This window comes from Mytilus edulis, chromosome 4 (assembly GCF_963676685.1).
Source record: "Mytilus edulis chromosome 4, xbMytEdul2.2, whole genome shotgun sequence".
In the NCBI taxonomy this organism is placed as follows: Eukaryota; Metazoa; Mollusca; class Bivalvia; order Mytilida; family Mytilidae; genus Mytilus; species Mytilus edulis.
Genome location: NC_092347.1, coordinates 63810301 through 63834971, shown reverse-complemented (window position 1 = coordinate 63834971; position 24671 = coordinate 63810301). Strand labels below are relative to the sequence as shown.

General features: G+C 32.6%; 2 protein-coding genes across 3 annotated transcripts in view; one reads left to right on the top strand and one right to left on the bottom strand.

The window, feature by feature from the left end:
- The window catches only part of LOC139520219 (DNA mismatch repair protein Msh3-like), a 29880-nt gene extending 20266 nt beyond the window's left edge, over positions 1-9614 (top strand). Inside the window, exons 12-21 of one of the 2 annotated variants that reach the window (XM_071312697.1) lie at positions 147-315; positions 770-834; positions 1151-1267; positions 2063-2170; positions 2515-2629; positions 3283-3440; positions 4895-5081; positions 6666-6780; positions 7259-7427; positions 9506-9614. In XM_071312697.1, coding sequence (XP_071168798.1) covers positions 147-315; positions 770-834; positions 1151-1267; positions 2063-2170; positions 2515-2629; positions 3283-3440; positions 4895-5081; positions 6666-6780; positions 7259-7427; positions 9506-9596 — 1294 coding nt within the window. In that variant the 3' untranslated portion in view covers positions 9597-9614. Of the gene's footprint in view, positions 1-146; positions 316-769; positions 835-1150; positions 1268-2062; positions 2171-2514; positions 2630-3282; positions 3441-4894; positions 5082-6665; positions 6790-7258; positions 7428-9505 lie in introns of both variants that reach the window. The other variant, XM_071312696.1, reaches the window with a different exon arrangement.
- Positions 9615-11564: 1950 nt separating this feature from the next.
- Positions 11565-21733, bottom strand: LOC139520205 (mesenchyme-specific cell surface glycoprotein-like). Its single transcript, XM_071312677.1, has 11 exons — positions 21650-21733; positions 20509-20686; positions 18226-18477; positions 17333-17528; positions 16834-16978; positions 16099-16213; positions 15628-15804; positions 15167-15235; positions 14456-14697; positions 13658-13869; positions 11565-11716 (listed from the first exon to the last, which is right to left on the bottom strand). The coding sequence occupies exons 2-11, from the start codon at positions 20681-20683 to the stop codon at positions 11611-11613; spliced, it is 1689 nt and encodes a 562-aa protein (XP_071168778.1). The 5' UTR covers positions 20684-20686; positions 21650-21733; the 3' UTR covers positions 11565-11610.
- Positions 21734-24671: the final 2938 nt, after the last annotated feature.

Below are 24671 nucleotides of genomic sequence, written 5' to 3'. Positions count from 1 at the left end.
CTTTATATTGTCTGACTTTATCAAAAAAATGAAAATGATGCAAACAAGTATTTAAAGTTTAACCTATCATGGAGATAATGACATTTAAAGTATGATGCTATAAAAATCCATGCTCACTTTTGTATACAACTGTATTTATTACACAGGGATAAAGAGAAAACTAACTTGTTCTCTGATGAAAGTCTATTTCCTACTGTCCAGAGGAGGAAACAAGAGATAAAGGATGTAGAGAAGGAAATGTTAGATCACAGACGAACTGTCAGGTTGATATTAAAACAGCCTGCTCTAGATTTCACTACTGTATTAGGTACTGAAGTAAGTGCTTATGCTTACAACCTGGCTATAAAGGACACCAATTTTAAATAACTGCATGACTTTGCTATTTTATGTAGGCTTTTCTATGAAGTTTTATCATAAACTCACTGTAAATTTTTCATCAGATTTTAACATATGATTATCCTAAATTCATGAAGTAATATAAACAGACTATTAATTATCAGCATATAGTTTTTGCATTTGATTTTTAGCTGTGCATATTTGGAACTTTAAAAAAACATACATCAGAATATAATATGATTTTATTTAGGTTGGACAATGATGAAGTGTATTAAACTCTATTTTGTAAATATATTAATCTGCAAATTATTGAAGAAATAAAAAAAAACAAAAACTGAATATAGCTTTATAATATTAAGGTTTGATTTTGATATTTAAAAGTATTTGACAATTAGACACTTATTATTTTATATATAGGGTATTTATTTTATAGTACTTAATTGAAGTGAAAAACAAGGTGTCACATGTTGTTCCCACTGATTGGCTGAAGATAAGCAGGTAACTTGTATTAAGCAATTTCTTTCTGTAATACAAATATTAAATGTTTAATGTAACCTTTATACCCAAGCCTGAACCTATGGCAATGCAGAGAATTTACATAAGTTTTTGATATGACTAAATGTAATGTTTCATTACTGGGACTCTTGTTAGGGATGTTCTAAATTGTGGGAAAATAATTTATTCTCGAAATTTGTAATATATTTGGCCTGTAGGATGTATACTGCATGGCTATAAGGGAATAATGTTTAAAGGCTTTTACTACCTATTGAGTCTTGCACAATTGGTGAAAATGTAACTCTTTTTTCCTTTGCAGTACAAAGGCAGTTAGTAGATTTCACCCTCCGTTTATACAAGCCACTTACAAGAAACTAAATCAACTAAGAGAACAGTTGAAGAAAGATTGTGATGAGGCTTGGTTACAGTTCCTAGGGTAAAGTTTCTTTTAGGCATGTTAATATAAACAATAAGATGAAGTATTTATGATTGCCAATGGGACGTCTTTCAACCAGAGACTAAATGCCATTGAAGTTCGCAAGTATAGATCATGCTACAGTCTTTAAATTGAGCAAGACCCATACCACATAAGCAAGCTATAAACGACCTCAACGTGATATAAATATAAAACAATTTAAAAATAACTAGGCTAATATAAAGATGAGAAGATAAGGTATGATTGCAAATGAAACAACTCTCCACCAGAGACCAAATAATAAAATAAACGGTACCAATTTTCTTGCACCAGATGCTCATTTCGACAATACATGTCTGTTCAGTGATGCTCGTGGCCAAAATATTTGAAATCCAAAGCTTATATAAAAGATGAAGAGTTATAATCCAAAAGGTCCAAAAAGTATAGCCAAATCCGTGAAAGGAATCAGAGCTTTGCATGAGGGAGATACATTCCTTAATTTATAATATTTTCTATCATTTTGTAACAGCAAATTTTAATAACACAACACAAAAATTTGTATTTTTATGCCAATACCGAAGTACTGGCTACTGGGCTGGTGACATAGAAGTAAGCCACTACAGGTCACTGTATGACCAATTTAACTAACAAATCAGGTATTGAGTTAATCCATGTGATGTTTTCTGCCTATTATTTAATATCTTTTAAGTTCAGGATATATGGAACTATTGACTTTACATTTAAAATATTTACACAAGGTTTACTATAATTTTGATAATAAGGCTTTTGATGATGATTAAATTATTATTTTTCTAGTTGGTTTGAAGATGATTACCAGAAGTACAGGAAGGCAGTTCATCACATAGCTACATTAGACTGTTTATTTTCACTATCCTTAGTGGCTAGGTTACATGGTTATTGTAGGTATGTGAGGCAAATTTAGTACTGACCTGTCATAAATAATGTTGAATTTATGTTTGGAATTCTAAAGTACACATTTAATTAATTTCAACAGTTAGCATTCCTGATTCAAGTTTAAGGAAAATATTGTTTAAGGTTTATTTATGCTATGTTTTAGCTAATAGTAAACAGGTTTAAATAGAATGGTATATTTTACAAGCTTTTGCATACATCAACTGTACAAAAATGATTTTTTTTTAATAAAAAAAAAGATACACCTTCTTAAAAAGGGATGAAAAAATCTTGTTCAAATGGTGGAACTTTTCAATATGTGCTTTATATAGGAAGAGAAATTCTGTAAATTGTAGGCCAAAAGTAAATGAGAATGAAGTTTGTATAAACATTGAACAAGGGCAACATCCAGTGATACAACAGATCTTACAAGGAAGTCAACAGTTTGTTCCAAATGATGCCAAAATATCTGTAGGTATATCTATATTTTGCGTATAAATAGTTCTTTAATTTCCAGAAAAAAAGACAATATAGTATGTAGGTTTTTTCTTGACTCTTTAATGAATAATTTAATGCTTAAACTGCATTACCAGACATTTTTGGAAACAGGGATTGATTGAGGACAATTTATAAAACCAAAACCTAAATAACTGAAAACATAGACGAGATAAAAAAAAAAGCAGTCCAAAGTGGTCTGACACAGTGAATTATTGAATGAAGGTTTTGTTTATTTGTTGTCCATTTTCTGTCTTTAATGTATTGGTAAAAGAAGAAAAACATTTAAGAGTAAACCACTGACCTTTGTTCAGTGACTAGCTATCAACATTTGTTAAATTTACGTACTCTGTTCATGAGGCTAAAGTCTCAAATCCTGTCCATTTCAAGGATAAATTGAAAGAAAAGCAAGCATGTATATGATGATCGGTGACCCAATTTTTTTTGTGTTGTTCAGTGAACTGAGAAATTTAGCAATGAAAAACAAAAATTTAGCGAATTATCTGAAAATCTGCATTTTTAGCATTAATTTATTGCATGGATTAATCTTTAAAGATTTAGTTTGTTTTTATTCCTGTTTGATCAGTAAAATTAAAATAATTCATGTCAGTTTTTATCTTTTGTTTCAGACAGATGAGACTAAGGTTATGATAATCACAGGACCGAACATGGGAGGAAAGAGTTCCTATATAAAACAAGTTGCTCTAATAACTATCCTTACTCAAATTGGATCTTATGTTCCTGCTGAATCAGCACAAATGGGAATAGTGGATGCTATTTACACTAGGTAGGCAAATGCTATTAGTATCAGGTAAAATATCATTCAGATTGATAATTCATACCTAAATTAGGAATCAAATACTGTGGATTCCTTGTTATTCATTGATTACCAATTTTCGTAAATTTCGTGGGAACTGGTGAACCACGAAAAATTAAATGTCCAATGAATAACAAATTTTACTTTGGCTTGAATGTAGAATTTGGCAAAACCACGAAATAAGATATCCATGAACATGCAAATTTTGCTCAATCCACGAAAAGTTGATACCCATTAAAATAAATGAATCCACAGTAGCTGTTATACCTATCCATGCTATCCCTATGAGTCAGAAAATATCCTATTAGTGATGATATCTACAAGATATCACAGGAGTAAATTGGGGAAGGTGTATCTTTTATTATTGAAATTGGGATTGTAAACAGTAAACTAACTAATTTTTTCAAGCCTTTTAGTTTTCAACTTTAGCCAATAAAAAAAAATGTTGTGAATATGTCAATCTTGTTGGATCTTTTCAAAGTTACATAAATTAATGAAATTTAATGGATGTGAAGTTAATAGAAAGGGCTGAACCCCAAAAAAAGTTACAGTATACAGAGGTTAGGAAAAATCCATGAAAATTGATATACATGTACAATAAATATTAATGAATCAACAATATCCATGATTTCTTTCTGTATTGATGACAACAGACTGGAAATATTCAAAATGAAATTGTGTTATAAACTGGATGTCATCTTCTTTATACAGGTTCTCCTCAGGGCCTTTTAGCATCATGGAAATGTGATGCTATCTGGCTTGGTTCTCTTATAGATTGTGTTATGGGTGTGATGCTATAATGTTTAGGAACAAGATGGTATTTCAATTTTTTTCTGTTTACTAGGATGCTAAATGTAATATCAGGGGAGAACAATGTTATATATACATTGTAGGTAATAATGTGTTTTTCAGAAAAAAATTCAAATTTTGATTAATTGAAACTCTCTGTATGATATAGCAGTGATCGCCGTGGAGAAGAAACTTGAAATTGACAGTTAATAGCAAATGCACTTCATTTATAATATACCTATGTTCATAGTATACAGAAACGTGAAAATATTGGAATTTAACAGAAAGAATTTTTTTTTACGGACTTTGGAAAACAGGGAGAGGGCTTAAAAAAATTGTCCTGTCTCTAAGTACCTATGAATTTTGATACCTTTTCTGAAATTCTCCAGACGTAAAATCTTTTACAAAAATTCTCCCTACAACAGTTTACATACTTTCAACCAAGCTCTAAATGCCCACGATTTCACGGGTGTGTTCCAGTACATATATATAATTAAAACAATTTAAATATTTTTAATGGTGAAAAGTATTGTACATGCATCAATTTGTGCATAATATGACAACAGAAAAACGAAATTAGAATATTTACAAATCTCCTAGCTATATTATCATGGGCATATATATATTTACTACAGGATGGGAGCTTCAGATGAGATTTACAAAGGCAGAAGTACATTTATGGTAGAATTACAGGAAGCCTCAGACATAATGTTAAAAGCTACACCAAGATCACTGGTTATACTGGATGAATTAGGCAGGGGTACCAGTACACATGATGGTGTAGCAATAGCTTATGCTACTTTGGATTATTTTATAAAACAGGTATTTCCATTGCATGATAAGAACTTGTGTTTCGTTTTTTTATTTATGTGAAAAGTATTACTGTAGAGTGGCAATAACTAAAACTCTGAATCATAATTCCTGTACTGATTTTCCTTCACAAATTGTTGCGATCACATTGATAAAGTTTCATATTTAAACAAGGAATCAGTGATTTACAATAATGGATGCACATCTGAATTTCTCATTGTAGTGTAATAATATGTAACTAACTTGGAGAATTCATGTATATTCATTAAAAAATAACGTTAAAAACACCTTTTTAAGGATACTAAATTTTGAATATTTGATTTATTCATATTCAGGCGCGTAGCTGCATATACGCTAACACGCAGTTGCGTGCACATCGATTCGGCATCCAAACAAAAAATATGGCAAAATAAAAATATAAATTAAATGATTAAAGGAAACACATATGTTGTCACTTTTTTTTTATTAATGAAATGTCATTAAATAACGGCATTTGGTTTCAAAATAAAAGTTTTATTGGAGATCATGACAAAATCGGACAGTAACTTGTATCTTTTACAAGATTTGAATTTGTTATACTCAGTCTAAGACGTGTAGTTTCGGAGCACATTTTACTGAGTACGGTTTATCTGTTTGGAATGAGATGTACCAATCGGCATTAGATTTATCAGATCCCGAGTCGATGTGTTCGACAGACAACAAGACCCAATCACCCTGCAAACACGCCAAAACAGTATTGGAAAGTCTCATTATATTTTGCGTTCATAGACCATATGATAATGAAACTGGAAAGTGGAGTCGCGTCTGGTATTATTAGAAAATCGCTTCTTTGCGCCGTATCTGCTTCCTTGTGTTGTTGGAAATATAACAAACGAAGAAATCTCTGAGACATACGAAACTGACCTGGCATGTAATTTTGACGAATTCAATTGGGAGGTCGCTCGATGGCGAACACGTACGTTGATTTATAACACCTCACGAGTGCTACCGTGGAGATATATCAAGGTACTACGTCTGTTGAAAACTTGCAAATGTACGATCAACAATGAACAACGACAGGTTATCATCGCTAGCATTACTGCATATTCATCGGGAATTCAGTGTTAATATTGACAAAGTAATAGAGAAGTTCGTTTCTGCCTAGACCCGAAGAGCAGATTTTGGACAATTTTGAGTAATTTCGGTATCACAAAAATGTGTTGTTTATGTATTCAATTTACCAGGATTTACTCTATTCAGAAGATTAATTAATAGTTTTCATTCATAAATTGTTTATAAGTCCTTTCTACATGTAGCTCCTCTTTTAACCGTCCTATGACCGAAAACCGAAAAAAAACCAAAACATTCTGCATAAAAGGGTCCCTAAATTTTTTTTGCGGTAGTTGCTTGCACATCGTTTCGTTCTAGCTACGCCCCTGATATTCACGAAAAAATCAAGTGTATTCAAATGAAATATCTTGAATTTGTTTGATGTTTCAACCCAGAAGAGCTGATGTTTGTCTGATCAAGATGTGAGTGAAATTAACTGCATCAGCTTCATATTCATTCTAAACTTGACTTAATGGATGGAATACATTACATATACATATATTGTAGGTTAAATGTCTGACGTTATTTGTAACACATTACCCAGTTTTATCAGAACTAGAACAGACATATCCTAATATAGTACAGAATCATCACATGTCATTTATGGTCAATGAAGACTCAGGTAAAAGAGGTGAGTTTTTGTGTATTATTTCACACCATATTAGTGGGATATGTCTGCTTTGAAAATGTGTTTAGTCCTGTAGTGCCAATTTTGTGGATTGAGAATAAGTAAAGAAGAATATAAGCATGCAGTGCTTACTCCTGGTTTTTTTTACATGATGCAATGTAACAAGAATTTCTAGCTAAATAAACTATCAATATCAGTTTTGCTATATCTGATTTAGATTTTGAAAAATAATTCATAAACTGTAGAAATACACAGTTGTTTTATTTTTAGCATCAACGTTCATGTTTGTCGACAAATTCAAATCTCAGTTACAGGTTACACACAACCCAAGCATTCAAACTAAGTTTTGTTAAAATCCATTCAGTGGTTTACAGGGAGATGTTTTTTTTTTAATTAACATTGATGGACTATTCTAATTTTATTCTTTCCAATATATTATCAGTGAATACAACAAAGTCTTTTTCATTTGAAGGTGATGAGGACAGTTCCAATCCAGTGACATTTTTGTACCAGCTTGTCAGTGGCTGTGCTGGGAAAAGTTATGGATTAAATGTGGCAAGACTGGCATCAATACCTCAGGACATTTTAAATACTGCAGCTAAAAAATCTCAGGAGTTTCATAACTTGATTGTTATGAAGAGGTAATACTGGAATTATAACAACAAAATCTTCAGATCCTATAAAGATCGATATACTATAATTTAATAACATGCAGATAGATTTTATATATTGCCTAAATATATTTTTGAATGACAAAAGTTGGTTCAAGTAGTGTATAAGGGTACATAGTTCCAGCGCAAGGAATATTTAAGGTGGTATGGGAGTCTAAATTAAAAATGATAGAATTTGTTCATACTTTGCCAAAACGTAGTATCTCTTGAAATATGTTCAAAAATTTCATAAAAATTATAGGTCACCGCACATTTTCTAAAGCTACAGGTCGTGACAAAATGACACATTTTGTATGGATTATACAGGAAAAAGCACCATTATGTGATTAGAAGCTAAACTAAATGATAGAATTGTAAAATAAAATACTAGAAGATAGATTTACTAAAATGCTTTGAGAATATCAAAAGAAAAGATAGGGTCACCATGCATTTTTTCCAGCTAAAATACAGTTAGCAAAATTCCATGTAGATTCCTTTAGAAAATGCACTATTTCAGAGTTACCTCCCTTTAAAATGCCAGTTTAAAAAATATTAAAATTCAAGAAGAACTTATCAACACTTGTACAAATATTAATATTTATAAGTTATAATCTTCTAAATTTGTTCTTTTAAATTCAAATTCATATTAGTTATCTGCATTCCTGTATCAAATTTTTCTAACTTGATTGATTGAAAATCTGGACCTGAGATTCTCTGTTTTTTTACAATCCAAGATGGCGAAAGACACCCATACCACCTTAATGAGTAAATCTGTATTTCTGAGTAAATCAGTATGAATTATAATTAAATAGTTCATTAAAGTAAAACATGTTGGATCTTTTTTTATAACTGTGTAAAACTAAGTGTTATATCTATTGGTTGGCAGGTCAGCAGGTCGGCACTTATTAAATATTAGTATACAATATTTATATTTAATGGTTGGCAGGTAGGCAGGTCGGCACTTATTAAAAATTTGGAAAATATGTTTTTATGATGTAGTAATACCTTTATATTTAGTGGTCGGCAGGTCGGTAAGTCGGCATTTATTAAAAAATTAGAAAATATGTATTGTCTACAAATGAAGTCGACATTTATAAGATAGTAGTGTACTGCAATTATATTTTATGGATAGCAGGTCAGTATATATCAAAATATTGGATGAACTGATTGATTAAGGTATTAAATGCTGTTTTTTAATGTTAATTAAGTGTCATACTGGTACCGGTATATTTTGTTTATGAACATAATACTTGTTTGAGAAGCAGCAAAATCCATTCCTGCCGACCTGCCGACCTTACTTTTAAGCATACATAGACAAATAAGTGCCGACCTGCTGACCTTACTTGTTAGCAAACATAGATTAATAAGTGTTGAATGCTGACCTTTCTTATAAGAAAACATAGATGAATAAGGGCAGACTGCTGACCTTACTTTTAAGCATACTTAGACGAATAAGTGCAGACTTCCAACCTGCCGACCTTACTTTGAGCATACATAGATAAATAAGTGCCGTTATTGATATGCTGTGTTTCTTGTAGGTATGGGAAATAATACTTGCTTTTGATAAGAATTATTTTACAATTCATTCAAGATACGTTTATGGCATTTGTTTAGGTGACATGTTTATGGCCTAATTAACACCTTTGATGGTCTTTAATCTGTTGATCACTCTATTTCAGGTTAATCACCACAATGTTTACCTTGCAATTTCCTTCAATCCAGACAATTTGTAACTTTTATTTCTAATGGCTTCAATTTTTCAATTTTTTGTTTAGAAAACTAAAATCCACGAATTTAAAATCCCATGAACATGTAAATGTTGCTCAGACCACAAAAATTAATATCCACGAAGTAAAGTACTTTCACAGTATTTAATAATGAAATACCCAGGAATAACAGTGACCCAAAGTAAGCTTATCCATGTAGCATTTATTCTATACTGTCACATAAATCTGTGATAATTGTCTTTGGCTTTAACAGTATAGATTTCTCCACTTTATTTTGATTTGAATGCTTTTTAATGAAAACCTGCTTTATTATGCTTAAGAACAATTTATTTTATTTTTCAGGGAGAGAGAAGAAGAATTCAGAAACATCTACACTACTGAAGACACAAAAGTTTTATATCAGTCTTTACAAAATACTTCTGCTATGCAATAAACAGTTTTTATAATTCAAGGTTTTTACTTATACACAAGTACACACATTGAGTTCTAAAATTACACAACTTTTTCTAAGAAATGTTTTCCTTCTCACAACAAATGAAATTTTTTTTTTAGAGATTTGTATCAGCCATGTAAACTACTCATATAGCTATTCCTGTGTTAACTTGAATAGAGATGTCTTAACATAATTATGAAGGAGTTATAAGGCCAAAAAAAAAATATATGTCTGTTTACGGTTACCAGACCGACCCTATTTTGAGCGCTGACCCTTAACATTTTTATTTCCATGGTAAAGTGAAAAATAAACTGAACTTATGTTAAAAGTGAGATAATGTTGCCTGACACATCCCAATGTCCATGATAGCTGTTTTAAGGAAATTCACGACTCGTGTGATGAAATAAACATTTTGCCACCCTTTTTTTTCCAATCAATAACAAAGGGAAATAGTCCAATCATTAAAAATACAGGTAAACTTGCCCATGGACAACTTGGACCACGGCAAGACGGACCGCACAACTCAAAATCATGGCGCAAAAAATAAAATGGAAATACCGACCTACCTACCCTATTTATTTTTGATGATGTAACCTTAAACAAACATTTTTTTTTTGCCTAAGTTTTGATGCATACATGATGTAATATATATCTAATTAATTAATTGCTATGCTCCAATCCAAAAAAGATGTTGAGCATTCCTGATTAAGGTAAATCCAGGAAACCTCTTTGATTGCTTTAATGACAATTTCATTTAATCATTTGGTATGTTGGTCCCATGTCATTCTGTTCATCTGTGAGTCCCTTGATTAATTTGATTGAAACCTATACAGGTGAACGATAAAGGGAAGGAGAAGAAGACTGTTTCATCATAGGGTTCATAGGCCAAAGGCAATGGTTACTTGTTAGTAAATTGAAAAAAATGGACTGTCAGACATTTTTTTTTCTTGATTGGATTGGAATGAAAATTATACAGGTCAATGATATAGAAAAAGAAATAAAGTCCATTGATTTTTGAACCCTTGAAATAAGAATTTTGAACCCCATTTTATGCAGCATCTGTTAGAAGTGGCAGCTATTTACTTGTTTTAAAGGAATTGGAGAAGCCGATCTAAATTCCGAAATTTTTAGTGAAAGAATATTATTCATCTAGCAGAAACTATGATTATATCATTTGCCTTTAATAACATTCCTATTGTTGTAGGTTAAACATATCTCCATAACAAAATATACACCAATTCCTTTTACCAGGATAAGGATTTTGAAACATTTTAAAGTCTGTCCAGGGGCGGATCCAGCAATTTTAAAAAGGGGGGGTTCCTAACCCAGGACAAAGGGGGGGTTCCAATTACACGTCCCCATTCAAATGCATTGATCGTCCAAAAAAATGGGGGTTCCAACCCCGGAACCCCCCCTCTGGATCCGCCCCTGCTGTCCTCTCCTTTTACAAAATAAGAATGAAACAAAGTTAAACGGAGAGAATTTTAACATAGTATAATATGATAGCTCTGATTTATTCTCCATAAAAATGTAGACAAATATGAATAAAAGTTACTTTGACCAATATTTTAAAGTACTGTGGTTACAGACAATGGAAGCTTGGCATATCAATACTTTTGACTAAGTTCTAAGCAAGAGATGACTGAATCAAACACAAAGATGTTCTGCATGATTAAAATAATAAATCTATCAATTATTTTATGCCCCCACTTATTATGCCCCTTTTAGGGGGCATTATATTATTTGGTGTGTCTCTTCGTTTGTTCATCCTTCTGTCTCACTCCAGGATACAGATTTTTTCGAGGTAGTTTTTGATGAAGATTAAGTCCAATCAACATGAAACTTAGTACACATGTTCCCTATGATATGATCATAGTTATTTTAATGCTAAGTTTCGAGCACAATTTCACAGTCCATTGAACATAGAAAATGATAGTGTGAGTGGGGTATCCGTGTACGATAAACACATTTTTGTTATAATTTTATTTTGAGAAGGTTATATTTAGTAATTGTTCTATTTCCTGTTGAGCTGAACTTGATACATTGCAACCGATCCTGTTGCTGAACCAATAACCCATACTAAAGGTTGTCCATTTGGTGACTCGTTGGCATTTATAATTCTGCAAATAGATAGAAAAAAATAAATTAAAAAAAATTAGCAGTATTATAAGTAGGCGAATTCATTTTACTATTGAACAAAACTCCTTTGTAGGCAGGACTATCATAGGCTACACAAAATCCCAAGGTGGTAGCTGATGATCTGTGCTGTATTAGTTTGAAAGTTTGTTTTTTTAAAACTAGGAACTCTACACTTTTATACATAACTGATCGTGCGTTTTGGATCTTTTGTTATACATGGTGTCTTCAATGTCCATACATTTTACTAACATTTCAAATACTAGTAGTCTACTCGTAAGTGAACGTTGTTATTTTGTTAAGATGCACAAATACTGTAGATTACGTTATATCCTATTGGTATTTTATTTTAATGAATGCGAATCAAAAGAACGTGTATTCATATGTATTATTGCCCCCATAAGGAACAACCAATTCCTTGTTTTTCGAATTCTACAAGTGATATGTTTTCCATTTTTAACCGGATTTTTGTGACAAAAATGTCGGTTATTGATTTGGGGATGTACGGCGGGCGTGCAGGCGGCAATGTCTGATTGAATCAGATGTTGTCCGTGCATTAACTCATGAACCGTTCAACCAAAGCTTTTAAAATTTTAATATATTGTTACTGACAACTAAATGAAGGTCAAGTTCAATAATGGCGATTTTGACTTTTACCGTTCAGGAGTTATGGTTCTTGAAAGATTGAAAAATGTTTTTTCCAGTCGTGTCCGTGCATTTACGCATGAACTGTTCTACTAAAGCTTCCCAAATTTTAATATTTGTTACTGATGACAAAATGAGGTCAAGTTCAATAATGACGATTTTGACTTTTACCGTTCAGGAGTTATGGTTCTTGAAAGATTGAAAAATGGTGTTTCCAGTCGTGTCCGTGCATTTTCTCATGAACCATTCAACCAAAGCTTTTGAAATTTTTATATGTTGTTACTGATGACAAAATAGAGGTCAAGTTCAATAATGACGATTTTGACTTCTTTTACCGTTCAGGAGTTATGGTTCTTGAAAGATCGTAAAATGGCGTTTCCATTCACTTTATTGCATTTACTCATGAACCATTCAATCTAAGCTTTTCAAATTTTAATTATATGTTGATACTGATGACAAAATGGAGGTCAAATTTGATATTGACGATTTTCACTTTCACCATTCATCAGTAATGGTTCTTGTGATATTGCCAGGACACAAATAAATGTTAATAAATCCGGTTTGCTGTCGTTGTGACAGCCTCTTGTCATACAATAATCTGAAGTCTCACTTACCTTTGATAAATATTAGCATCATCAGACCTTAGTAATTTTGTAAACTGGTTCACAGTTTTGTATCTATAGTCGCCGTCAGCTGAAATTCGTAGCGGTTTTCGGTAAAAAATAATCTAAACTATCAATCGCGTTGATATAGTTTTTCACATTCCATTCTTAAATCGCAAAAAGAAAAACCACTACTGACCTACCTTTTAAGTGATCGCACTGTAATAATCCTGACCTTCACATTTTCCAGAATATTTTCCATTGTAATTCCGCCATCTTCGTTTCTATGAGGATCATTTGTTTACATATGACATTCGTCACTGTACGCAGTTTCCTGAAATGTTTCTTTCAGTGATGTGATAAGGTTTCCCGCGCTTTATGCAAATTTTATGAAATTGAACTCCACGGAAACACTTCCGGTAAAAACAATGGCTGATTCCACCATTCAAAATCGTCTATGAAAAAGTGAAGGTCAGGATTATTACAGTGCGATCACTTAAAAGGTAGGTCAGTAGTGGTTTTTCTTTTTGCGATTTATGAATGGAATGTGAAAAACTATATCTCGAGTGAACGCGATTGATAATTTAGATTATTTTTACTGATAACCGCTACGAATTTCAGCTGACGGCGACTATAGCCAATATTTTGATTGAAACGCAGACGATTATATGTACTTACCCGATGTCGGTTATAATTCCGTCTCCGGCTTGTCCATTGGTGTACAATGTACTCCAAGGCTGATTTGTCATACCTTCACGGTGTACAGATTGATGTCTGGGTACCAATAAGTCATCACTGTACATGTGAATGAGTCCAGTTCTTGTTCCTACGACTATTATTGGTAAATTATTTCCATAAAGACCACTTGCTACAGCAGTAGGCTCTGGGCCCTGAAAAAATTATTAAGGAGTATGAATGTAGATGTTTGAAATATAAAAGACAGTATGATAATTGGAGCTGCTCCAGGAGGGTACCCCTAAAGTCACAAGATCACGTATCAGCAAATTAAAAAAAACTTTATCACCCCATTTGTTCATAAGCTCCTTAAAATATATAGGTGACAGGTTCTTTAGATTAGACGTCAGGTTTGTTTGTTTTTTGTTTTCTTTGTCCATAAAAAAACTTGCTATCTATCTATGATGAGTTAATTTCCTACCACTGGGTCGATGCCACTGCTGGTGGAAATTTATTTCCCCAGGGTATCACCAGCCTAGTAGTCAGCACTTCTGTGTAAATGCACGTTTATGAATGATTACTGAAAACTTTTCAAAAATACGGAAAATTTGATAGTTTGTTACTGATTGTGTCAAAAGGGGGTTGGCATCTATGCATCCAAGGTTTGTAACTGTCTTGTATAGTTATAGGCACAGCCCAATTGAATGGCAATTGATCGGTAAATTATTTCTAAGATCTTAAAAATCCTTGATTGAAATAGGAGATACATTGCTATCTTAACAAAATTGGCTTGTAACTTACATAATCGTCAGAACGCTGATCAACCTGTTGTAATGGCGATTGGTTTCCATTGTTGGCTTCCCCATTGAATGTTGTTGGATAATTTTGGAATTCCTGAGTTTCTAATTCATCTCCAGTATCAAACGCTAAAGACATTGTTTGTGTTTGCCACAGAGAGACACTGCGTCCTCCATAACCCATCACGTTCTTAACTTGTCTTGATATAAAATCAAAGTGATCACTATATCTTACTTGCCATCTACCTGTAATGTTGAAGAGAAGGGATGACACAATAATCAAGATTGGTACAGACATAAAAACAATTATAAAAAGACATTGAGATTTATATTAATGGGCTCTTTTAATCTGGCTTATTCTAAATGTATTGAATTTTTGTTGTAATATTTTGGAAAAATGATCCGCAGGTAATCTTTCATTTGATGTATCAAAGTGACAATAACAAAATGTATTAATGTATTTAACTTCATCCTCCTTATTTAATATGTTCCCTAAAATAGAAGATATATAAAGAAAATAATGTATACTTATACGTTATTGATGCTATTGATTAGGTTGATTGTTTCCAGTAAAGGTAGCTAAGATATTTTCAAATTCAATTTGTGTTTTATTAAAAAAAAAAAAGTATTTTTTTTTACAATTAAGAATTAATTGCTTATTATTGTAAAATATTGAATAATTTAACAACTCTGCGTGTACTACTTTATTTCATACCAAGTTGTTGGTTGTTGCGTACGGCTGTTGACATTTCGGAAGTGAATGATGATTCGTCAAATTCTCCATCTAAACAAAAATACAAAATGAATCATCTGCAATATGGTCTAATATAATGGTTGGACAACTACTCACTCATATCTTTATACATAAAGTTTTTCCCCCCGGGGGAAATATAAGGGAACATAGTATTTACATCAAGACTTTTGGTATTTTAATTTTTTCAAGTGTTTCTCCAACATAAAACAAGTATCGGAATAATTTTAATAGAAAGCAATCTTTAATAAATGGATGCAGGTCAAGTTCGCAAATTATGTTTAAACTGTATCAAAAAACGAATTTGAACAGAAAAATTGACTCGTTAGTCAGATTTGGAAATTTGTAGTACAACTTTTAACAGAAAATTAACTCATTTGATTTGGAAAGTTATAATTTTGATTAAGTTTATATCAAGTACTAACCATTAGCAATTGTTCTTGCTCGTTTCGACTCATCGAATGTGTCACCTTGCACTGCGGCATATCTTTTGATGACTCCTTGGTTTGCCGATAGTAAATATTCTTGTCCATTCAGTGTAACAATATCAATATCTGTAGCTTGGTACATTGAATATACAGGACGGCGTACCAAATTTGCCCCTAAAAGTAGAAATAGGACTAATTTGTTACCCCCTCCTCACTTGTGGCTTGCTCTTTTTTGATATTGTTGAAATATTGATACATTTATTTGATGACTACCGTTTTAATAAAACATGTATTAAAAAAAGTATTTCCCCTTACTTCTAATGGTTTGGGTTTGATATCATCCCGCTCTATTTTCTGTGCATGTCTGATTAGTATTTTGTTGTTACAATGTATCTTTTATTTCTTGACATAAGTATTAGTCTTACGTATTCGTAATATGCATACTTTTTACTGTAAATTATATCCTACCTCCATCCTGATCACTGCAATCTGTATTATAAAGCGTCCAATTTTTTATTCCAAGCGCAAATATTTCATTTACTGAATAAGAGTTAATGTCTATTCTCGCAACTGCATTGTTTTCCTGAAAAACACAATATATTTTAAAGCCTTCTTTATTTGATTTGATCATTCTTATTTTAAAAACAAATCAGATTCTTATGAGTATTTGAAATCAATATCAGTATTCTAATTAGATTGTGAGTTGATATGCATGACTAATGAATTTGCACAACTCAGAGCGAACATGTTTTCTCTCACCTTCGCTTTTTGGTGAGGTAGGTGTGCATTTTAAAACTTAAAAGCTGTGTTCGATATCATTTTAACTTCACTTCATAACCCATTTGATCTCTTTAATCTATTTGAAAAGTGAGGTTCGAACGTAAAACGATAAAAACAGCCAAATCAAGTCGAAATCGAGGAGCATTAAGGACCCAACATTCCGACAAAAACAGCCGAGGTAATCTATTTCTGGTATATAGTCATAATGGCATGTTAATTTCAACTACGATTGTCTTTAGTTTTGTGTCACTTGTATCTCGAAATCATGTATTGTGGATATCTTATCTATTTTTAGCTTATTAATCTGATTTAAAAAAAAAAAGGTCTTGCTCAGACAAACACATCCAATTCCCTGAAGCAGTTTATATGTTCCGCCGCTCAGCAAGAGCTTGTACATGAATCATATATGATTTTAAAACTTACAGGAAGAGACACATAAGCGAATCGTTGATCGTTGCTAATGGTAACCTGGTCAGGCTCCAGATCGTCAGACATTTTGTTTATGACTCCAGCGTTATGGTTGCCCTGGTATACCCATCTCACTCCTTTGCTCTGATATTCTGCTTCTCTACAAAGTGGGGACAAGAACTATACGCAAAACTCGCTTAACACTTTTATTTTTCGTTCACGTTTTTTTTTTTATAAATATATTATGTAGTTAAAAAGAGAAGTGAAAAAGCTCATTAATACAGTCAAAACTGCTTAAGAGACCACCTGTATTAAGCAAAAAACTGTGTTAAAAGACCACCAATTTTAGATCCCTCTGTAGTACAGTTCATATAAATAGAACATGTATTAATAGACCACTTGTCTTAAGAGACATTATTTTTTATCTCCCTTAAGTGGTCTTTTTAAACAGGTTTGACTGTAATATAATTATCGTATTTATCTCTAACTTTAAGATTTATTAAATAATGTTTACCTGCCACCTAAAAATCTCTCAAAATTAATTGTAACTAGTGCTGGTGTACCCAGGTCGTTTCTCAACAATATTGTAACTGTCCCTTGTGGATCAACAAACTGTTGGGCAACAGGATCCAAGTCACCCCGACCCTCGTTAGCGATAATAAGTTTTTGACAGTCACTTGTAAATGCCAGTCCCTTAGGATCAACTCCAACTGAAACATGAATAAAGATATTATAATTCTTGTAGTAATAATAGCATAATGATCGAAGAAAGCAGTCAAACAATATCCTAATATCATTTTCCACTTGAATATTTCCCTGGAAATGACAATGGACAGAGTGTTTTTTTATTTATGAATAAAGGCAACAGCAGTATACCGCTGTTCGAAATTCAGAAAATCCATTCAGAAAAAAACAAATCAGGGTTACAAACTAAAACTGAGGGAAACACGTCAAATATAAGAGAACTACGACACAACAGAAACATAAACTTAAACTTTTTTTCACTCTTTTCCTCCATTATGAATTATGTCCTTGTATTCCATCAGCCTTCACAGATTTAGATAATTGAAGCAACATATTTGATTTCCCCTCCCTTTTTATAGCTCATAAGCCCTTGTTAATGTATGTAGAATAAGGTCACCTTTAAAATGTTGCAAAAATAGTTAAATAAACATAAATAACGTTGCCATTCACGTAATTTCCTAACGGTGTTTATCACAAAAACTTGTCTGTACATAGGTACAAAAAATTTCACAACAACGTCAAAGGGTTATATCAACAATTTAGCATAAAAGTAAGATCTAATGAATCGTTATTTTTCATTGTTCTGCAACGTTCTTCCTCCTCCAAAATTGAAGCTGTAACTAAGATTTTATATAATATCCTCATGCGGGAACAAACTACTACCTGGTTCTCTTCCAATCAGAACAAGCTGTGAGTCTCCACGACGAAAGGGCACAAACATCTCCACGTGTCCTTCCTTAGTAGCGAGTGGTGACTCTAAAGATACAGCAACTGAATCTGGACAAACAGCAATATCATTGGCTCTTCCATTTTCTGTTGCACTAAATTCGTGCGTGTGGATTACTGATGGAGATGATGGGTTGCTTGCATCTATGATATGGAGTAGACGTGGTTCGTTTGTCGCTGTTTGACTGCCTGCAATTTACAATACATTTCTTTTTAGATATACAGGAGAATTGCAAATATGTTTAAATCATTCATAACGAGTGGCTGGCATTTTGAGACCTAAAGATATCTATTGCCCAAAAAAGTAGATGTTACCTATTTTGAAGACCTTACATTGTATCTATAAGAGACATGCACACATATCACATATGAGGGATTCGTTGTTAACAAGAATGTGTCCATAGTACACGGATGTCCCACTCGCACTATCATTTTCTATGTTTAGTGGACCGTGAAATTGGAATAATATCTCTAATTTAAATTAGAATGATCATATCATAGGGAACATGTATACTTAGTTTCAAGTTGATTTGACTTCAACTTCATTAAAAACTAACTTGACCAAAAACATTAACCTGAAATTTGCACTATCATTTTCTATGTTCTGTGAACCGTAAAATTGGGGTCAAAATTCTAATTTGGCATTAAATTAGAAAGATCATATCATGGGGCATATGTGTACTAAGTTTCAAATTGATTGGACTTCAACTTCTTCAAAAACTACCTTGACCAAAAACTTTAACCTGAAGCGGGACAGACGGGCGAACGAACGAACGAACGAACGGACGGACGGACGGACGGACGGACAAACGAACGGACAGACGGACGAACAGACGAACAGAATCACAGACCAGAAAACATTATGCCCCTCGGCTATCGTAGGTGGGGCATAAAAATACACGACCACGTCAGATCGATTGGGATATTGACTTCAAGATACCTGCCTAGTTAAATTGAATTGTTGTGCTTGTCATACATGTGACAGTTTTTAAAAAGGCATGTTTCAAGTCATCAAGTACTTAGTAGATGTATTGTATTTGGTCTGTAGTTATCGCCCCCTACAATATTCAAATTAATGTATAAATGATTATAAAGCCAATTTGGTACGCAATAAGCAGGGATATAACTTAGACTTTGGCAATGGTAGCCCACAGCTTAAACTTTGTAGCCCGCCTAAATAGTCCTATACAAGAAAAGTAGACATTCAAGGAGCCCAGACCAAATTTCATACCCTGAATAAAGTCTTGTTTTCTTTTGCAATGGAGTGGAAATCATGTGAACTCGGACAAGCAAACCAAAATGGACCTTCAAAACCCCAGAGTAGCTGTTTTTGCATTTTTTTCTTGGAACATTGCAAAGCAACCACAGTTTTATGTTAAGTTCTTTTAAAAAGGGAAAGTGTGTTGTAGAAACCGACTACAGTAGTTTATTTCATGTTATGATTTTGAATCATTATGTTCAATTCGCTATATAAAAATATCAAAAATTTACAATTTATCTGCAGGATAATATGATTAATTAACGTCTTATTAGGGCGATTTACAGCTTGACATTAGATTGTATACATGTCTATTGTTGAAGGTAGTGTATATATATTTTGTGTGCAAATTGTAATACCTCTAATCAGGGTTTCCCCTGGGTCAATTATTTTTTTCGCCACCTCTTTCGCCAAAACAATATATTTTTCGCCACTTTATTATTTTTTTCGCCATGTGACACAAATGTATAAAGGCTCTAATGGTTCATCCTATTAGTCTTTGTTAAATTAGCACAAAATGTGCAGAATTGATCTTTGTTTCAAATAAAGAAATACTTGGCATGTGTAAAGTATTATCTTCTCCAGTTATATAGAAAAACATTCACGTAACATTTCATTGCATATAAGAAAACAACCATCACTGGAAGTTAACCAATCAAAAGTTCACCGCTTTTTTACCATGTGCATATTTAGTAATCATGTAACCTCAAGTTTCCAAAATATTTTATAGAAGCACCAAATAAAAATGATGGTGCTTAGAATCACATAATACATGCTTATGTCTCAGTCTAATTGTTTTACTGCAATGACATGTATAATTAATTTCCTATAACTCAAATTCAAGGGAATATTATTTTTACCCTTTTCGTATGCCACCGGATGTGACGTACGATATTTGGTGGTAGTACACCTGGTATGTAGTGCTTGGTAGCTCAAATAAAACATATCCAATAAACATTTACCTAAAACATAGAGAAGACGTTCCTGTGCATGATAAGCAGCCTGGTGAGCAGCATTTCTAAGCAATCCAAATCTGTTGTCAGTTGTGTACGGCAGCTTCGTATAACTCAATTTATTTAGGCTGAACTGACAGAATACTGCTGCTATGTGGAAAACGATCAGTATCAAGGTCTTCATTTTCTGCAGAATAAAATTAATTCCGATATTAACAAATATTAAATCAAGTTCACAACAATCACATTTAAAAAGATAAAATATAAAAACCATTTGCAATAGTAAATTGATATTAAATATAAGTCCAAATTACAATTATATGTACCATCGATGTACTCAATTATAAAAAAAATCTTTCTTTTTCTTATTTTTACACAATTTCATAACTGCGAAATATACCCTTTTAATGGACAGATCAAGTTAAAAAAACATTTTGATCTACAGGAAGAGTCTGTAAATTCTCTCCTTTGATTTGGGAATATGTACATCAGTATGACAAACATTACTGGATAGCCAGAGGGAAATATAACACTAGGTTTCCATTCGTTTGATGTGTTTGAGCTTTTGATTTTGCCCTTCTGAAATTAGGACTTTCCGTTTTAAATTTTCCTCGGAGTTGAGTATCTGCGTTTTTCTACGTTTTATATTATTTTAGGTTGTTTCAACTTTCTTACCGAAGTCACAGAAGACAAACATGCATGTAATATAAGGCATAAAAATTGTGAAACAAACTAGGTTAATAGACAAACATCATAAAACCATGGATAAACAAAATATTTTGGGTGAAACATTAGTTAAAATGATCTATGTTGGCTTTAATATAATGTATTTTAAGACCATACGACAATGTCGAACGAGACAACGCTTGAGTCCCAGGTCAATCCAACTAAAAATCCATAGAATATATAACTATTATATCAGTGAAAACTGAGTTGTTGTGTATTACAGTTCTTAAAAAAATAAGAAAGGTGCTACATCGAAAATATCGAAAATATCTTAATAAAAATTTCTTAGACAACATTTTTTTTTATAAAAAATAACATTTTTAAAATCAATTCTGTTAACTTTTATAAGAATATGTTAGAGGAAATCAAATCCTTAAAAACAAATTGGTACCAACTGTTTGCATACTTATAACAGGCTACTTACTTGTCTTTAGTATCCACCTTTGGGTCAACAAGATAGCCGCAACAAGTGACCAAATTTCTATTGTTATCAGATAATCAGGAATGACTGGTCTGAAGACATCACGAAAATCATCTTATGCAAGATTTGTCATTAGGTCAAGTAGGTGGAAATTGTTATATATGAACTAACAACCTTATATATTGATACGAGTTGGAATGTAGTTTACCGATGTTCATGTGATAACATTAACGGTACCAATTTTTCTGCCCCAGATGCGCATTTCGACAATAAATGATGATGGAGGCCAAAATATTTGAAAATCAAGATGAAGAGCTATAATCCAAAAAGGGCCAAAGCCGGACAAGGAGTGAGAAATTTGCATGTGGAGACACATTCGTTAATTTGAAATAATTTCTAACATTTTGTAACAGCAATGTTTAATAACAAATGATTTACGTAATACTTAATACATTTTGTTCTGCTCTTTGGTAGGATTATTGTCTCACTTCCCAATTTCATTTTCAATTTCCTGTCTTCATCTAGTACGCTCACAACGATCTGATAACACTCAATGTACCTTCTGTTCTAAAAGTTACATCAGTCAAATTTATTTCAACCCTAAAATGTTGTAATGTCAATGACCGTAGGATTTCGAAAAATCTTAATAACAGAAAATGAAAAGTAATGTTGTCAGATCCTCTTAATCGACGCATGCATTGTAAGCTGATTGAATACTTTTTCCTGCAATCATTTGTAACCATTTTGTTCGTTTTTTCTTTGAATACCGTTTGAAGTCGATAAGAAACGGTTTATACTATGAATACAATGCGGGAGTTTCAATCAGCTATCCATGTGGCTATCTCAAATCAGAAGTCTGTGGGCTATGTTATGATGGATCCAAATTTCAATTTGGCCGCAAAATAGTGCTTTCCCCATCTTATTTACCTTTGTATTTATATTTGTATTTTTTTGTTCTTTATCGAGAGAAAAAATAAGGCTGATGGAATACTTTTTCCTGCAATCATTTGTAATCATTGGTTCGTTTTTACTTTGAATACCTTTTGAAGTCGAAAAAATGATATAAACTGTTTCTTATCGACTTCAAAAAGGTATTCAAAGTAAAAACAAACAAATGATTACAAATGATTGCAGGAAAAGTATGTCATCATTATTTTCTATAATGTATGTACTATCAAGTACCCAAACTTTAATATATGATTTATTGTCAGATAAGTTGTAGCTTTGTTTGAACCTTTTAGTCAGTTGTGTTGTATTTAAAAAAAAATACGCCAGGCGTCACGGTCATTAAACTTTCGAGCATGATTTTTGTACTCAGACTCGAAAATCAACCAATCAAATTGCTGGATTTCATGTTTCGAGCATGTTTCTTTTTATGTCGTTGGTTGATATGATTCAATGTTTGATTTTGTCACGTTTAAGTGCTTCCGCTTTTAACATTCCTCATTAATATAGAAACAAACTTGCATGATTCATGCCGAACCTTTATTTTTTTTAAATAGTCAGAATACCAAAAAATAGTTGCACTGTATTTTTTATCATAGGAAAATCCACAGAAGCAAAGGAAGGCATTACTCTCTAGTTTCTTCGTAAGTGTGAAACTGAACACATTCCGCCCAGATCTTTCAGTGTTGTGTAATTAAATATAGACACGTTTTTGTGAATAATTGTGAACCAGTATTTCCTTTAAGGTTACTTGATCTTGTATCGTTCGATTGTTTCATTTCTATATTTGAGCATTTCGTGTAGCTAAAGTACAAGGGTATTATTCAAGTATCAATATTAGTAGCTCGCTTTATAAATCACAATTTTTTATATATACTTTTCGTTGACTTTCTTTTATTTGAACCTTCCTTTGGACTTATCTTTCAAGTTTTAAGTTTACCCATGTGTTTTCCTTTCAGGAGACAGACCAGTGTATCTCAGACTCATTACCGAGTATGCTGTTACATGAGCAACATGCCGGGTGTCACATGTTGCACAGGATCTACTTACCATTCTGGAGCAATTATGGTCATCCGAGGATTTGATGGGGTTTGTGCTTTTCTGTTTTTAGTTTTCTATGTTGTGTGTTTGTATACTGTTGTTTGTCTGTTCGTTATTTGTTTTTTGCCATGGCACTGCAAGTTGTTTTCGGCTTATGAGTTTGAATGTACCTTTGGTTTCTGTCGCATTCCTTTTAAGATTACCATTCATCTGGGTATACAACAAACGGAAGTTATTAACGACCTTGACTGGCTATACAGCCCACGCACGGTCGGTTATTCTGGGTTCATAATATATATGTCGATTTATATTTTTTTTATTGAATTTTGCTTAATTTTTCTGGTTTAATATTTCAGTAAGACACATACGTTTTGATGATAGCGAAATTGGTATGACAGCATTGCAAAATAAAATCGGGACGTTGTGTGATTCATCAGAGATTAAACATTGATAAATACTGTGTTTAAACATGTATAACTTAAGCACGTTAAAACAGGTTTTCATGAATTTTACTGGACTGTGTAAGGGCAATTTATCGTCAGCAATACGAATGATTTGTAAAACTGCTATTACCAGCCATTTTGTTTTCAAATTATAGGGTTCTTTAATTTATTTTTACACAGTAATATAGAGTGCACTTTTGCTCTCAATCGATTGTCTATTACATGATGTTTATAATTATCAAAGGTACCAGAATTATAAATTAATACGCTAGATGCGCGTTTCGTCTACAAAAGACTCATAAGGGACGCTAATTTATGTCGGCGTCACACATTGGTGTATAGACCGGCGTGCACCAGACGTACAGAGAAAATTGACAAAGTCCGTATACGTTTGTTGCGCACCAGAGGAACGCTAAGAAATCGTTAAACACGCGTTGCATACGTTTGAAGTACGTCGAAATGCAAAGATATACGCTTGATGAACGCTATAACTCCAATAAACTTTTGTGCAGCATAAAATTTTTCATCTAGCTCAAGCGCGTGCTAAGCGTATACCTGTACGCTACACGCACGTAATACATACGCTACAAGCGCGT

Excerpts from the sequence above, each read along its gene's own strand:
- LOC139520205 (XM_071312677.1), bottom strand. The coding sequence starts at position 20,683 with ATGAAGACCTTGATACTGATCGTTTTCCACATAGCAGCAGTATTCTGT. Across the intron at positions 13,870-14,455 it reads ATCAGCGTTCTGACGATTAT|GGCCCAGAGCCTACTGCTGT; the intron begins GTAAGTTACAAG and ends TAATTTTTTCAG. Across the intron at positions 11,717-13,657 it reads GGAATTATAACCGACATCGG|AATTATAAATGCCAACGAGT; the intron begins GTAAGTACATAT and ends ATCTATTTGCAG.